The sequence below is a fragment of the Heterodontus francisci genome, chromosome 23, assembly GCF_036365525.1.
Source record: "Heterodontus francisci isolate sHetFra1 chromosome 23, sHetFra1.hap1, whole genome shotgun sequence".
Lineage (NCBI taxonomy): Eukaryota > Metazoa > Chordata > Chondrichthyes > Heterodontiformes > Heterodontidae > Heterodontus > Heterodontus francisci.
The window spans coordinates 61,216,414-61,234,198 of NC_090393.1; the positions used below are offsets into that span (position 1 = coordinate 61,216,414).

Here is a 17,785-nt window from a genome sequence, read left to right on the forward strand (position 1 = left end):
AAGTTGAAATTGCCCAAGACCATCTGAAATGGTTGAAACAGTCATCTCCCAGAACGTCCTATTTCTGTTGTACACTTCCTGGGTAGCTGGGTATTATTTTCCTGAAGTGAATATGCTTCTTGCATGAGGCTTGACAGTCATTTGCTGAAGGTGACACAGCTAAATCTGCTGTTGTGTACCTTATGATAGCTAGGAGTGGGCGTGCTGGTGTACTCTCTTACCTTCTGAATCTAGAACAGTCAGACCTTCCCCAACCCTTGCTTCAATCAGCCCCCTCACCACAAACCCAATATTAATCAGGGATCCCTCCCATGTCCCTTAAGCATCTAAGCTACAAGGCTAGTTTATGCACAGGGTCAATCATATCCAATTTTTGAGAGTTGGGTATGTGGGAGCATCTTGATAATGACACACTGCAGCAGATGCTGGGGTTTGCGATGGTAAATGTTAGGTAGTATATACAGTATCTCTCTTCAATTTATCAAGTACTACCAACTGCCCAGTGTATCTATGCCAGAGTTTATGGATAAGGTCAGTTTTGACATTACTTTTTATTTTAGTCTACCAGAGTAGGTTGGTTCGGTTCCTCTGCTAGTGTTCATTTCCTGTACTTGTTTTAGTTATGGATTGGTTGATACCAAACTTAAGGGAATTCTCAGTCACATTTGGTTACATAAAAGCCCAATAACAAATGCTTAAACTAAGCTGTTTGACCAAGCACTAATCTGCCCTGTGAATGTGTTTCTTTTTGACAAGCTATTTGTCATTTGGGGCACAAGTTTTCATGGAGAATAAGAATGACGGAAAGTTTCAAGGTTCTGAGTAGCCTGTGAAGGATGGAAATGTTAACAATTGGAAATAAACTCCCAGCCATATGGACACACCTTTTAGGAGCCAGTGAGGAAAAGGAGAAAGATAATGTAATGTAGACAGCAAGATCATCAAAAGGATCCTTTCCCCATTACTACAAGGCTATTTGAGCTTCTGTACAGGATACTTGTACACATCCCTTAGAGCCAAAGCAGTCACATAAAATTTAGATCTATGTTCTCAATGGCCATAACATTCAAGCAGGACTAAATTAGCCATTAAACTGTAAATAGGATTGAGTAGCCCAGATTTGTAGTTTGGACACCCTTCCACTACTCTACAGCAAAGAGAAATAAAAGCAATTCAGGATGCCACTTTCCTCCACAACCAACTTCTGTTCAAGGGATCAGGAGTGATAGTATTCTGAATACTGCTACACTGGACCAATCACTTCTTTAAGGTGCCATAAGACAAGACTATTGCTGCTAATTCAATTTCAATAATGGCACCAAATGTTTCAGCAGTAATGTTCGATTCTGCTGCTGAGTCAGTGTGTCTCAGGATATTTTATTAGCTGTATTATACAACACCTGCATGTTAAAAGACAAGATTCTGATGTCTCAACTTCCTTTTGCCACCATTTTGAACGAAACATTTGCTTGCAGTTTAATCAGTGAGGTTCTCTGTACAGATCCTAACACTTGGTGAGTAGTTCATCATGCATTCTATGATGGAGATCAGGGATACAGGATCTTCAAACAAGGATGGAAATCTCATGTCCCATTTTACTTCTTGACTATTTGAATTACATCCTCATCTTCCAGCACATGATCCTTGCCAACCTTCTGTGGGTTATATTTCACAGAGGCACCCCACACCAAAGCACTGAAACAGAAAATACAGTTATTACTTACGACATCCACTTTTTTTTTTTAGTCCCAGACCATCTCCCCAACTATCTTGGGCAAGGTACCAGCAGCCTGTTTTGCTGAGAGCACTGCCATGGATAAAGCCAGGAGCAGAACTTACTATTTGAACTCTTTAATTAGGTTTTTATGAATTTTCATGCAGAAGTCCTCAACAGCAGTTTTTCGATGCGGTAACACGACTGGAGCGGTGTAGTCAGGTAACTGTCCCTTGGGTTTGGTGTAACTGCAATTAAAGGTCAGACCATTTAGGTAGGCAAAGAATCCCAACAAAACAAACAATTGATGAGTCACCATCCTCACCTAGCCGATACCTACATGCGCACGAGTTGCAAGTAATCCCATAATTTTTCTAGGAGATCGTCGAAGTTCCAGCGGTGATGTGCTGAGATTGGCACACAGTGCGGTATTTTGTAAATGACATCCAGCTCCTCCAGAGAGATCTGATCGATTTTGTTTAAAACATAAATGCAGGGGATGTACACCCTGCAGCACATAAAACAGGACAGCAAATCAGTATGTTATCCAAAATGAACCAAGTGTGAAAGGCTGAAATAAACTTTTATGCAATGGGCCCGGACAACATTCTGGCAATAGTACTGAAGACCTGTGCTCCAGAACTAGCCCCACCCATAGCCAAGCTGTTCCAGTACAGCTACAACACTGACATCTACCCAGCTATGTCTATACACAAAAATCAGGACAAATCCAATCCAGCCAATTACCGCCCTATCAGTCTACTCTCTATCAGTAAAGTGATGGAAGGTGTCCTCAACTGTGCTATCAAGCGGCACTTGCTCAGCAATAACCTGTTCACTGGCACTCAGTTTGGGTTCTGTCAGGGCCACTCAGCTCCTGACCTCATTACAGCCTTGGTCCAAACATGGACAAAAGAGCTGAACTCAAGAGGTGAGGAGAGAGTGACTACCCTTGACATCAAGGCAGCATTTGACAGAGTATGGCATCAAAGAGCCCTAACAAAATTGGAGTCAACAGGAATCAGGGGGGAACTGTCTGCTGGTTGGAGTCATACCTAGCAGAAAGGAAGATGGTTGTGGTTGTTGAGGATAATCATCTCAGTTCAAGGACATCACTCCAGGAGTTCCTCAGGAGAGTGTCCTCGGCCCAACCATCTTCAGTTGCTTCTTCAATGATCCTCCCTCTATCATAAGGTCAGAAGTGGGGATGTTTGTTGATGATTGCACTATTCGCGACACCTCAGATACTGATCCAGCAAGATCTGGACAACATCCACGCTTGGGCTGATAAGTGGTAAGTAACATTCATGCCACACGAATGCCAGGCAATGACCATCTGAAACAAGAGATAATCTAACCATCTCCGTTTAACGTTCAATGGCATTACCATCGCTGAATCCCCCGTCAACATCCTGAGGGTTACCGTTGACCAGAAACTGAACTAAACCAGCCACATAAATGCTGTGTCAAAGGCTAGGAATTCTGCAGCGAGTAACTCACCTCCTGACTCCCCAATGACTGTCCACCATCTACAAGGCACAAATCAGGAGTGTGATGGAATACTCTCCACTTGCCTGGATGGTGCAGCTCCATCATTCAAGAAGCTCAACACCATCCAGGACAAAGCAGCCCACTTGATTGGCATCCCATCCACCACCTTCAACATTCACTCCCTCCACCACTGAGAGCGGCAGCAGTGTGTACCATCTACAAGATGCACTGCAGCAACTCACCAAGGCTCTTTCGACAGCACCTTCCAAACTTGCGACCTCTACCACCTACAAAGAGGGCAGCAGATGCATGGGAAGACCACCACCTGCAAGTTGCCCTCCAAGCCATACACCATCCTGACTTGGAACTAGATTGGTGCCAGATCAGTCCAAGGCATTCAAGAGAGGGTTCAGAGCAAGTAACCTTTTAAAGACAAAAGGGTGGGACTAACAAATCCAGAGCCCCCTGAATGTCAAAGGGCTTAAAGGAGAGGATAAACAAATGGAAGCTTCTGACATACTGAGGGCTCAATACTGCAGAAAACCTAGAGGAGTATGAAAAAGTATAGTGCAATTAAAAAGGAAATTAGGGAAGCAAAGAGAGGGCATGAAAAAAATATTGGCAAATAAAATCAAGGAAAACCCAAAGATTTTTTTTTATTAATACAGGAAGACCAAGAGGGTGACTAAAGAATAGAGCCTATTAGGGAGCACACTATTGCCAGAATGGTGTCAAGGCCCATAGCCTTTATAATCTCCAGTGCCTTTAGCCATTTCTTGACATAATGTGGAGTGAATCGGATTGGCTGAAAACTGGCATCTGTGATGCTGGGGTCCTCAGGAGGAGGCCGAGATGGATCATCCACTTGACTTGGAACTATATCGCCGTTTCTTCACTGTTGCTGGGTCAAAATCCTGGAACTCCCTTCCTAACAGCAGTCCCCAAGGACTGGAACAGTTTAAGAAGGCAGCTCATCACCACCTTCTCAAGGGCAATAAATGCTGGCCTAGCCAGCAATGCCCACATCCCACAAACAAATAAAACAGAAGTCTCAGAATTAGTCAATATAATTGCAGGAAATGTACAGCAAGTGTCAGGCTTATCTTCGTCTCAAATCTTAAACTCTCGAGAAGAAACTTTGACTAAAATTAGTGCATTTTTGTGAAGTAATGTCAATTAGAATGGACAGGGAATCAACCAAACATCACTTAGTTATTGCACCCTTATTCAGGTTGGGGTGGTTCATTCTGGTCTAGGTTGATCAGACCTCAATTTGAACTGAAAAATATATGAAGTACAAAGAATGAGTCACCAGCTGAACATCTGGAAGCATCAACATTCCCATTATTATACAAAGTCTTGTGGGGCTGAGCCAACAGGGACCCAGATGTGAGCTGGGGAGTCAATGTATAGATTTTTCATAAAATATATTTAAAATAACTTGCATCCAGGCACACCACCTGTCAACTATTTCCAATACCAATTCCTATGTCCACATTTATAACAGAATCTCCCTATGTAAACTTGTTACACCGTAATTACATGAACTTGCCTGTGGAGGAGCTACAGTGCCAGTAGGGTATAATTGCAGCATGACACATTCATTTAGAGTTTCCAACATAAATAAGGATTTAGAATGAGAACATAAGGCAAGACAGAATGCATGATCTTAAAATGTTGGCTGAATTACACCTATCTGCTTTCATTCAATTATCCCTGGCCTCTAACCCCAGCTTTTACTTGTAAGTTATATCTGGCCTTGACACACCACCCCTGCCCCCAAACCCAGCCTCCGTTTGAAATTCCACACGAGGTGGACTAATTAAACATTGGGAACAGCACAGTGGCACAGCAAGCTACAAATTCAACTTGCCACTATATAGAATGGCAGACATAGGATTGCCTCAGGTTCCCAGTAAGGAAGGGAAGAAAGGAGGAACCAGAAGGTAAGTTGCTCTAGGTACCTCCCAGCAGCCAGACAGTGAGCTACTGCCCCAACACACGATCCCACTTCAGCATAGTGCATGACGACTATGAGGTGGGCTACACTACACTGAGAACTCCCAATTTCAGCAAAAAAAATCTGTACAGTAAGGGCCACCTTTAATCTATTTCCAAGAGATAGGTACTTAGATTACCAGCCTCAGTTACTGACAGAGCAGACACCAAAGAGCACTTACCGATTACCCTCAACCACATCAATTAGGTCATCTGCTGTTGAATCGCTGCGTAATGTAATATCTGCATTGTGGATTTTGTATTCAGCAAGGATACTTTTCACAGTTTCCATGTCCAACTCAGACTGCACGCACTGTCGAGAGGGAGGGGAGAGAGATCATACAAGATCAAACAGATTGCCTCAAAGGAAACTCAAATATTGCCAGATTATACACAGGACCCTAAACACAACATATCGCAAGATTAAGCACAGCGTACTTTCGTCAAGTGATAAGTTTAGTTTAGTTTAGTTTAGAGATACAGCACTGAAACAGGCCCTTCGGCCCACCGAGTCTGTGCCGACCATCAACCACCCGTTTACACTAATCCTACACTAATCCCATATTCCTATCACATCCCCACCTATCCCTATATATTTCCCTACCACCTATCTATACTAGGGGCAATTTCTAATGGCCAATTTACCCATCAACCTGCAAGTCTTTGGCATGTGGGAGGAAACCGGAGCACCCGGAGGAAACCCACGCAGACACAGGGAGAACTTGCAAACTCCACACAGGCAGTACCCGGAATTGAACCCGGGTCGCTGGAGATGTGAGGCTACGGTGCTAACCACTGCGCCACCCCAGATGGACACCTGAAGATCAAACATTAAATCAGTTGATCATTCAACCCGTTTATATGACCAGTACTGATACAGATTTGCCCTATTCACCACAGCTTTTTTCTTCTCCAGTCTGGGACACTGCTTCCTACTAGTGTTGTCATTTTAGTCTGATTTTGATTCTGACCACAAATTTCCCCTCAAGTATTTTTTTTTATGAACTCCACTTTGTTACTATCACCTTCATATTAATTGCAGCACATTTCATACAAGGACATGACCTAGCACTGACTCTTACTGGGGATTGGTTCCAAAGGCATCAAATCACTAAAAGCACAGGTACAAAAATTTATCAAAAAAACGTCTAATGGAATGTTGCCTTTTATCTTTTGGAGGGGGGGGGGGGGGGGGGGGGAGGAAATTATACTTCAGTTGTACTGCATTCAGTTTTAGCACTGTACCTTAGGAAGGTTACATTCACCTTGGAGGGGGTGCAGCGCAGATTCACCAGAATGATAGTGCTAAACTTGTATAAACGTAGCTTGTATCCCTTCGAGTTTCAAAGATTGAGGGGTGATCTGATAAAGGTATTTAAAAATAAAAGAATTTGATTGGGCAGATACAAAGAAACTCTGTTAGAACACCATTTCCTGATGAATGATCATTGACTTGAAACGTTAACTCTCTCTCTTTCCACAGATGTCGCCAGACTTGATCAGTATTTCCAGCATTTTCGGTTTTTATGTCAGATTTCCAGCATCTGCAATACTTATATTTAAGGTGGTTAACATCTAGATTGTGAACTAGTTTTTAAATTGAATATTCTTCAGGTTCTTGGTTATCTCATGTGATATTAGTAAACAAATGCTTAGAAGTTTAGAAGCATGTGTGTAAAATTCCTTTGACCTGCAATTTTCATCTTTTTATCTTCAGTTTAATGTGTTTTGAAAGAGCTAAGGCCTTAGAACTTGCCAAGTATTCACATGCAAATATCACACATAATTTAAAGGGCAGAATATTCTTAGATAATACAACACTACCCAATCTACAGCACAAACACATACCACCCCCAAGCAACTGATTCAATGGATTCCCAATGGGGTAACACCCTCACTGATCAAACCAGATCACATGTTCATGCAATTGATTTAATTTCAACCTTCTGCCACTCAAATTCTCCTCACTCACTGTAGATGTCAGGTTAATGCCTCCTTTGTCCTTCTTCCTGAACCCAATGTTGGGTGGCTGCTTATTGAGCCGGATTCCAAATCCTTCCACCTCATTCTCAATAATCTTCTTATGCGCCAGTGGCTTCAACACGTCCAGAACAATGAGGATCAGGTTGCAGGTTCGAGCCACTGAAAGATGCAAGGGATGTAATGCATTGGTCAAGCTGATCAACGGATCCTCGTTTTTTAAAAAAAAGACATTTATCTACATCCCCGCCTCCCAGAACACAGAATCATCAGTTACTAAGTGCCTCGTTCTGCACAGAGGGTGTGCAGAGATAAATACAGGACAGTCCTTTACTCAAAGTAACTATTTCTTTTTAATCATACACCAGTTAAAACGTACAACTTACCGGCAATAACTTGACGCCCTCGGCCTTTGCCGTCTTTGGCTCCCTCAATGATACCTGGAAGATCAAGGAGCTGGACAGCAAACACAAACCCATTTAAACACTAAGTGGCCAAACAACAGGTGAATGAAACACATCACAAAAACTTAAAAAGCTTTCAAATTCCACCCCATCGCCGCATTTCACCATCACATACAGCCCCTCTTTCATAATATACTGTTCCTTCAAGGCCTAATCCAACCAACTGCCTTTCCAGGAATCCAATTCCAAACCCACCAGTCACTACACTATTCCTCACTTCAGGCCTGTTCTGAACAGAGATCATGTTTCTCCACAGTCTGTACTGAGAAACGTTTAACTGCTTTTACACTTAACCAAATTTTTCAGAAACATCTCTTCACTAAAGTATGTTTATGGAACCTTTATACACTGCTTTCAAACAGTGTATTTATGGAGCCACTCCCTTTAATGCTTCTGTTCTTCACATATAATCAGGAGGCCACTTTACTGAAGCCATTGGTATTAACCCAACAGCAGATTCTTAGACATTTGCTGTTGGCTGCTGTGACTGGAGGTTCCCCACATGCACTGTAAGCAGAATGGAAATGGGCCCAATCCACTCAATGTCGAGCTCATAATGTGCGAGTAGAGTTAGCAGGTCTGGAAGGAAAAGCAAGAAAAAAAGACATTTTTGTCTAACTGCGCACACCCCAACTCTACCTGTGGTGACTGGGTGTGTTTCTAGCTCATACCTGTATCTTGGCTCCTTTGTAGCGAATCACACCTGGTACTGTGGTCAAGGTGGTAAATTCATAGGCTGCAACCTCAGAGTACACACCAGCCAGGTTACTCAGTAATGTCGATTTCCCAACAGAAGGGAAGCCCACAAACCCAATCCGGGCATCCCCAGTCTTTGCAACATCAAATCCTAGCAGCAACAGGAAGAAAAAACAAATTCACACCAAGGCAAATATTCAGTAAACATTAGTTCAAAGGGAGCTGGAATAGGCTATTCAGCCCTTCGAGCCTGCTCACCATTCAGCAAGATTGTGGCTGATCTTCTACTTCAACTCCACCTTCCTGCACTATCTCTTAATTCCCTTAGTTCCCAAAAATCTATTGATCTCTGTCTTGAATATACTAACAACTGAACACCCATAGCTCTATGGGGTACAGAATTGCAAAGATCCACAACCTTTTGAGTGAAGACATTTCTCCTCATCTCAGTCCTAAATGGCTGATCCCTTATTTATTTTATTTATTTATTTAGATACAGCACTGAAACAGGCCCTTCGACCCACCGAGTCTGTGCCGACCATCAACCACCCATTTATACTAATCCTACATTAATCCCATATTCCTACCACATCCCCACCTTCCCTCAATTCCCCTACCACCTACCTATACTAGGGGCAATTTATAATGGCCAATTTACCTATCAACCTGCAAGTCTTTGGCTGTGGGAGGAAACCGGAGCACCCAACAAAAACCCACGCAGTAACAGGGAGAACTTGCGTGTGGGAAACATCCACCCAGCATCTGCCCATTCAAGCCCTCAAAGAATTTTATATGTCTCAATGGAGATCGCCCCTCATTTTTGTAAACTCCAGAGAATATAGTCGAATCAATCTCTCCTCATAGGACAATCCCCTCATCTCAAGAATCAGTTTAGTGAACCTTGGTTGCAATCCCTCAAAGGCAAATATATCCTTCCTTCGGTAAAGGAGACCAAAACTGTACACAGTACTCCAGGTATAGTCTCACCAATGCCCTATATAATTGCAGCAATACTTCTTTACTCTTATACACCCATCCCTTTGTAATAAAGGCTAACATACTATTTGTGTTTCTAATTGCTAGCTGTATCTGCACATTAGCTTTGAAAATCGTGTACAAGAATATCAAGATCCCTTTGAATAGCAACGTTTCCCAGTTTCTCACCATTTAAAAAATTCTACTTCTGTTTTTCCTACCAAAGTAGATAACTTCACATTTCTCCATGTTATGTTCCATTTGCCATGTTCTTGCCCAGTCATTTAACTTGTCCATCTTCCTCTGCAGCCTCTTTGCATTTTCCTCAACTTACTTTTTCATTTAACTCTGTATAGTCAGCAAACTTGGATACATTATACTCGATTCCCTCAAAGTCATCGACATAGATTGGAAATAGCTGAGGTCCAAAGTCTGATCCTTGCAGTACCCCACCAGTTGCAGCCTGCCAACCTGAAAATAACCCATTTATTCTTGCTGTTTTCTGTCAGTTAACCATTTCTCAATCCATGCTAATATATCATCCCAATCCAATGAGCCCTAATTTTGCATAATAACCTCTTTTGTGGCACTGTTTATGTTTAGTTTATGTTTAGAGATACAGCACTGAAACAGGCCCTTCGGCCCACCGAGTCTGTGCCGACCATCAACCACCCATTTATACTAATCCTACACTAATTCCATTTTCCTACCACATCCCCACCTGTCCCTATATTTCCCTACCACCTACCTATACTAGGGACAATTGCTATTGGTCAATTCACCTATCAACCTGCAAAGTCTTTGGCATGTGGGAGGAAACCGGAGCACCTGGAAGAAACCCACGCAGACACAGGGAGAACTTGTAAACTCCACACAGGCAGTACCCAGAATTGAACCCGGGTCGCTGGAGCTGTGAGGCTGCGGTGCTAACCACTGCGCCACTGTGAATGTTTTTTGAAAATCCAAACACTACATCTCGTTCTCCCATATCTACCATGCTAGCTACAACCTCAAAAAACTTGTCAAACACAATTTCCTTTTGATAAATCCATGTTGACTCTGCCCAACCATATAATTTTCTAAGTACCCCATTATCACGTTCCTAATAATACTCAGTGACGTCAGACTAACTGGCTGAAAGTACCCAGTTTTCTCTTTCCCTCCTTCGTTGAACAGCAGGGTTACATTTGCTATCTTCCAATCCAGAGATCATTCTAGAATCTAGGGAATTCTTTAAGATCAAAATCAATGCATCCACTATCTCTGTAGCTACCCCTTTTAAAACCCTAGGATGTAGGCCATCAGGTCCACGGGAGTTGTCAGCTTTTAGTTCCATTAATTTCCCCAGTACGTAAAGAAATAGTTCCTCACTCTCATGAGATCCTTGGTTCCCCACTATTGACAATGTTTTTGGTGTCTTGTCTTGTGTAGAGAAATACAAAGTCTTTACCAACTCCGCCATTTCCTTATTTACATTATAATTTCTCCTCTCAGCCACTAAGGGACCCACATTAACTTTTGCTACTCTCTGCCTTTTTACTTACCTACAGAAGCTTTTACGGTCCTTTTTTTTTAATGTTGCTTACTAGTTTACTCTCATTCTATTTATCAATTTTGTGGTCATCTTTTGCTGAACTCTGAAATCCTCCCAATCTTCAGACATAAGCCTCTTCCTTGAATCTAATACTACCTTTAACTTCTCATTATTCACAGTTGGACCACTTTTCCCATCGGATTTTTATCCCTGAAAGGAAGGTTTATTCACTGTAAATTATGCTTCAAGAATATCCCATAATAATGGAGGGTGAACAGTGTTAAAAAAGGATTGCACAACTGGTGTTAAAACAGCAAATATTTTAAATAAAGTATTTAGTTAAAAGTATCAGATTTTCACTGTTAGCATTTTGAAAGCATTTATTGTGAAAATAGTCTTCAAACATAACTGCACAGTGCACCAACAAATATTGCACTAGATGAGTAAGAAATACTAAATAGAACACAAAATAGAACGTAACTGCACAATGTGCATCAATAAACAATATAATGTACAAGTAGAAATTCCAGCTATTACACGTGAGGTCCCTAGACTTAAGAATTAAAACCCAATTTTAAAGTTGCATTCTTTCCCTTCAGGGTATTTTTGCAAATACAGTATAGAAACATAACACCTAAAAATCTTGTCTGTAGACAAGGGATCTTTTATGAGCAAGTTGATTTTTGTTTGTTTTGTTTTAGATCTAAAGCTGTGTCACTCTAACTTTTATTGTCATTTTAACTGGAAATTTTACCATGATAGTAGAGGTCTACATGTTCACAACTTTATGCTACCATGTCAGATCCAGGCACTGTGCCATTACTGTATTGCCCAAAATCAGGACCATTCACACAGCTTTTGACTCTCCTCTCCCATAACTCCCAGTTGTTTCCTGCATTTCCCAACTTAGACCCTATGCCCTCCACTCCCCAGTCTCTCCTCCCAACCCTCAAACCAGTAAGGTCGATAAACCCACCACCCTGGCTCCCATGGCCACTTCTAGAGTATCCTTTTCAGGTTCTCTCCTCAACCCATACTCAGTGACATTACCAACCTGTCTATCGTCCAGCACTGTCCCCAGCCTCCTTCGAAACCTCCATTATCATCTCACAGCCTTGCTTAAAAAAAAAGAGAAAACCTCAAACCTGTCCATTCTCTCCAAAGGACTGGAATGCAGTTTCACACTCCTCTCTCTGCCTTTGCCAAGTTTCACTGGCTCCCTGCGCTTCAACAATAAGATCCTCAGCCTTGTTTTTTAACCCCTCTGGTCCCATTCCATGAACTCCAGCTAGTAACCCCCACGTAACTATTGCTGGCAGCTTTATCAAACACTGCAACCCAGTTATTTGAAATTCCCTCCCTAACTATCACTGCATTGACTCCTTCCTCCCATTTTTCAAAACCTTTCTGAATACCTTTCTCTTCAACCACACTCTCCCTCATCCTATAAAAGCATAAAAATGCAAGTCATTACGTTGTAAAAATAGGTTACTGCAGATTACAGATATATTGGGAACAACATGCTTTAACTGTTTAATCTTCACAAATTTCATGTCAAAATCCAACATACCTGCACATGTCATAGAATCTGAAAATCAGAGCATTGAGAAACAGTGAATTTACAAGCATTCCCACAAAAACCAAGTCACTGTACCTTCACCAGGTCCTCCTCCACCCCCACCCTTGGGAGTGATAAGTTCTCGTCGTAGTTTGGCCAGGCGAGCTTTCAGGAGCCCCAAGTGGTGAGCTGTTGCTTTGTTCTTCTGTGTCCGGGCCATCTGACCAAGAGAACAAGGAAGATGAAGGGTCACTGACCTTAAACATTAACTCTGCTTCTCTCTCCACAGATGCTGCCAGACCTGCTGAGTATTTCCAGCATTTCTTGTATTGATTTCAGATTTCCAGCATCTGCAGTATTTTGCTTTTATATTATGAGAGAAGAGATTTATAGAATTATTGCACCAAGATTTTAATTTCCAAGCCCAGGAGACTGCTCTAAGACTGTGAAGGTAAAGTTGAAGCAGTTATGTCACCTAAATTCTTCAATTGCATTCCTGTGATTACTCCCAAACATTAAATCAAAAGCACACCAGGACTGGTAGTTCATTCTGCTGAGCTTGTGGTCCTCACCAGTTGTATCAACTATAACACACTCATCTTATTCTCTACAAGTCACCTGCCCCCCTTCTGCATTTACAGAAGGCAAGCAAACAACTTACTCCCTTATGCAGCAGACTTAGTGACAAGCTGTAAACAACGCATAAAGACACAAAACAAAATGTTTAAAGCATATTTAAAATGATATGCAATGGGAGTGAGTGGTTTATAAAGCATTTTTCCAAAGAAATCAATGGACTACTGCCCCTGCGCTAAACATATAGGAGACATTTCAAGTTAACTTCATAAGACACTTGATGACACTTGACACAATGTCACTATTAAGCTTGGAGTGGCGTAGATGCAGGATGAGACCCGGTAAGTAAGAAGCTGGCTGAAGGGTTTGTGTTACAGAAGTTAGTTACATTGAGTGCGTGGGAGTGAAGAGAAGAAAGTGCCGAGTGGGGTGCATCGATAGGACCCCTACAGTTTCTAATTTACATTCATGACTCAGATTCAGAAGCACGTTGCAAAATGCTCATATTAAGGGAGGTATTTGAAATTGAGGAACCTGCTCAGGGACGTAAATATCCACCAGGCAAATTGCATTGCCCTGCACATTAGAAACACTTTTTGGACTCTATTTTAAAGTTCCATTTGGAGATAGTTTCCTGATAGAATTACATGAACATACACTAGGCTTCTGGGGAAATAAAATGGAGTAAGTTTTTCATACCCAATGTATCTAAAATGATCTCACGAGGCTCCTTGTTCTTTGCTGTTGCAAAGAAAATCCCACAATAAACTAGACTATTGCTTGCAAATGTTACCCCGGACATTTCAAGAAGAACAGGAGACATGTGAAGTAGAGGTGCCTTGCTTGCTGAATTATTAAGCCAAGTCTAATCAAGCATTCCTAGAGAATGCTTTCCTTGCAGTGTATCCTATTAATTAAATCAGAGGCTTGTTAAAATCAGATCAGGTACACTGCATGTAATATGCCAAGACCAGCAATGTGATATGACAAATATTTCCATAAAAGTGAGGTACAGTCTGTTTCATCAGTGGAAATACTGCTGGTCATGACTTATCTTCAACTCATAAACCTGCAGGACATTTTCAACTAAGAAAACTGACATTGGTTTCTATATACCAAGAGAGTCAGTGGAGACCACTGTGATCTCACTTAGCCATTGTGATGAGGCAGTGGAGAACACATCCATTTAGAACACTCATTTAACATCTGAAATCAGGATAGGGTACTCATGATCAGAATCACTGTGATAAATTAACACCCAAAACATTAACATTCATGATTTACACTTCAACTTTTATTTTCCAATTATAAAATCTTGTAGCACAGAAGGAAGCCGGTCTATCATGTCAGCTCTTTGAAAGAATTATCCATTAGTCCCTTTCATCTGCTCTTTCCCCATTGTCCTGCAAAGTTTCCCTTTTCAAATGTTTATCCCATTTCCTTTTGAAAGATATTATTGAATCTGCTTCCACCACCCTTTCTGGCAGAACATTCCAAATCTTAACTTGCTGCATAAAGAAATTTCTCAACACCCCCCTATCCCCCCACAGTTCTTTTGCCAATTATCTTAAATCTGTATTCTCTGGTTACTGATCCTCTGCCCTATCTAGAGACAGTGCTGGAGAGAATGCAAAGATTTAAAAAGATACCGGAACTGAGAGATTAAAGCTATTGGCAAAGACTGAACAGGATAGGATTTTTTTTCTTTAGAAAAGAGATGTAACAGACACCCAATAAAGGTCTTTAAATTATGAATGGATGGACAGTGTAGATGTGGAATGTTCCACTTGAGAGAAAATCCAAAACAAGGAGCCATGAATACAAGATAGTTACTCATAAATTCAATAGGGAAATAAGGAGAAATTTTACTGACAGTGGTTAAAATATGGAACTCACTACCACAGGAAATGGTTGAAACAGATAGCTTAGCTACTTTCAAAAGGAAATTACAGTACAAGAGAAAAGGGAATGGAAAGATACGCTTAATGGCCGTAAGGAGAGAAATGCATAGAGAGGAGACTCAGTCTAAACACCAGCACAAACTAGTTGGGCAGAATGGCCCAATTCTGTGCTGTATATTCTATGTAATCTAGCATAACAAAGCCATCAATTTTCAATACTTCTATTAAATCTCCCCTTAACTTCTGCTCTAGGGAAAACGATCTCAGCTTCCCAAATCTCTCCAAATTACTGAAATCTCATCTCTGACGTAATTCTGGTACAAGAACATAGTGGGTCAGATTTTGCAGTAGTAATGGGGCAAAACTGTGTTTGCCATAATTCCTCAGCAGAAACTGTCAGCGACTTCTGAAGTCCACACATGCACAGTTCAACTCAGAAATCCAGAAGCTACCCCCACAGACTGCAATCAAGCAGAAATCACTGAACTGACTGACGAAAACCTGCCCTTCTCCCTGCCCAGTGCAGTGACTGGGCACCCCCCTCCTGCTTTCCTTCCCCCACACGCCATGACCTGACCACACTATCTCTCCTCCCTCACCAATGGCCGAGCCGCCCTCTCCCCATCACAAAGTGACCAGGCCCTCCTTTCTTTCTTCCTCCTTCCCCTCCAGTTGTTGGGGCCCCTTCATCCGCCAACTTTCCCCCCGCCCCCCCCGTGGCCGGACCCCTCCCCACTCCCACCGGGTGACTGGGGGGCCCTCCCCACTTTCCTACTCCCCACATCCCTACTCCCACCCGGTGACCGGGGCCCTCCCTCTCTCTGTGTGCAGCCCACATGTGAACAGCCAAACTCCACGCTCGGCTTGCCCCGGCCTGGCCTGACCTCACCTCACCTCGGCCTCGATCTCCGAGATTTTCTGTAGGATGCTCATCTCGGCGGCGCTATGCTCCCGCTACCGGAGCTGGGCTGGCTCTCTAATCGAAGAGATTTCCTCTCAGCCGCGGGAGCCGCTCCAATTCTCGCGAGATCAACCGTCCGACGGGATTTGGAATCCAGGAAGAGGCGGTGCCTATCAGCGCACGCGCCGTGCTTCCGCCAGGGTTGTGGTTTGTTGCTGAGCTGCCCTGATGAAATGCTGCAATCTTTTATATCAATAAAAGCAAAATACTGTGGATGCTGGAAAACTGAAATAAAAACAAAAAGTACTGGAAATACTCAGCTGGTCTGGCAGCATATGTGGAGAGAGAAACGGAGTTAACGTTTCAGGTCCGTGACCAGCCAGACCTGCTGAGTATTTATTTGTGGTGCAATCTCTTAAAAGGAATTAAAATCTCTTCATATATTTTCTTGACCTATAAATAAGCTAGACCTTGCTGTAAAGGGCACAATTTAAAAATTTGCCGATGCTATAAAACTTGGAAACATTGTGAACTCTGACAAGGATAGTGTCGAACTTCAAAAGAACATAGGTTGGTGCAATGGGCAGATGAAATTTAATGCAGAAAAGTGTAAAGTGATTCATTTTGGTAGGAAGAATGAGGAGAGACAGCATAAAATAAAGGATACAATTCTAAAGCTGGTACAGGAACAGAGGAATCTGGGTGTATTTGTGCATCAATCATTGAAGGTGGCAAGACAGCTTGAGAGAGCAATTAATAGAGCATACAGTACCCTAGGCTTCAATAATAGGGGCATAGAGTACAAAAGCAAGGAAGTTATGTTAAACTTATATAGAACACTGGTTGGGCCTCAACTGGAGTATTATAGCCAGTTGTGGGCACCACACTTTAGGAAAGATGTGAAGGCATTAGAGAGAGTTCAGAAAAGATTCACGAGAACGGTTCCAGGGATGAGGAGCTTCAGTTACGAGGATAGATTGGAGAAGCTGGGACTGTTTTCCTTGGAGGAGAAGGTTGAGAGGAGATTTGACAGAGGTGTTCAAAATCATGAGGGGTCTAGACAGAGTAGATAGAGAGAAACTGTTCCCATTGTTGGAAGGATCAAGAACAAGAGGGCACAGATTTAAGGTAATTGACAAAAGAAGCAATGACAACTTGAGGAAAACCGTTTTCACACAGCGAGTGGCTAGGATCTGGAATGCACTGCCAGAGAGGGTGGTGGAGGCAGGTTCAATCAAGGTATTCAGGAGGGAATTGGATTGTTATCTGAAAAGGCAGAATGTGCAGGGCTCTGGGGAGAAGGCAGGGAGTGGCACTCGGTAAATTGCTCTTTCAGAGAGCCAGCACAGACACAACAGGCCAAATGGCCTCCTTCTTTGCTGTAACAATTCTGTGATTCTGTAATTTTGCTGGTAAGGATATTGGGGGTTAGGGAACAACGGTAGGTAAATGGAGTTGAGATATTGTTCAGCCATGATCTGATCACCACATGAACCGCAGCAGTTCATGAAGGAGGCTCACTACCACCTTCTCAAGGGCAATTAGAGAGACACTCATATTCCGTGAACAAATTAAAAAAAATTGAATGATAGAACGGTCTTGAGGAGCTGAATGATCAACTCCTGTTCAGAATCTCATTGGCGGATAGGATCAGGGAAAACCCTAAGGCTTTCTATAGGTATATCAGGAATAAAAGAATGACTAGAGTTAGATTAGGGCCAATCAAGGATAGTAGTGGGAAGTTGTGTGTGGAATCAGAGGAGATAGGGGAAGTGTTAAATGAATATTTTGCGTCAGTATTTACAGTAGAGAAAGAAAATGTTGTTGAGAATACTGAGATTCAGGCTACTAGGCTAGATGGGATTGAGGTTCACAAGGAGGAGGTGTTATCAATTTTGGAAAGTGTGAAAATAGATAAGTCCCCTGGGCCAGATGGGATTTATCCTAGGATTCTCTGGGAAGCTAGGGAGGAGATTGCAGAGCCTTTGTCCTTGATC

General features: G+C 42.3%; 1 protein-coding gene across 2 annotated transcripts; it reads right to left on the minus strand.

Moving 5' to 3' along the window:
* Window positions 1–1,357: 1,357 nt before the first annotated feature.
* Window positions 1,358–15,930, minus strand: drg1 (developmentally regulated GTP binding protein 1). 2 transcript variants are annotated; one of them, XM_068055397.1, is made up of 9 exons: window positions 15,782–15,930; window positions 12,507–12,630; window positions 8,319–8,494; window positions 7,570–7,639; window positions 7,176–7,345; window positions 5,386–5,516; window positions 2,055–2,222; window positions 1,840–1,962; window positions 1,358–1,695 (listed from the first exon to the last, which is right to left on the minus strand). In XM_068055397.1, exons 1-9 carry the CDS (start codon window positions 15,818–15,820, stop codon window positions 1,596–1,598), a joined length of 1,101 nt encoding a protein of 366 aa, XP_067911498.1. In that variant the 5' UTR covers window positions 15,821–15,930; the 3' UTR covers window positions 1,358–1,595. The 2 variants fall into 2 exon arrangements, with proteins under 2 accessions (XP_067911498.1, XP_067911499.1); XM_068055398.1 differs by having other exon boundaries at window positions 15,777–15,879.
* Window positions 15,931–17,785: the final 1,855 nt, after the last annotated feature.

Excerpts from the sequence above, each read along its gene's own strand:
- drg1 (XM_068055397.1), bottom strand. The coding sequence starts at position 15,820 with ATGAGCATCCTACAGAAAATCTCGGAGATCGAGGCCGAG. Across the intron at positions 8,495-12,506 it reads TGGAGGAGGACCTGGTGAAG|GATTTGATGTTGCAAAGACT; the intron begins GTACAGTGACTT and ends TGTTGCTGCTAG. Across the intron at positions 7,640-8,318 it reads ACAAAGGAGCCAAGATACAG|CTCCTTGATCTTCCAGGTAT; the intron begins GTATGAGCTAGA and ends TTTGCTGTCCAG.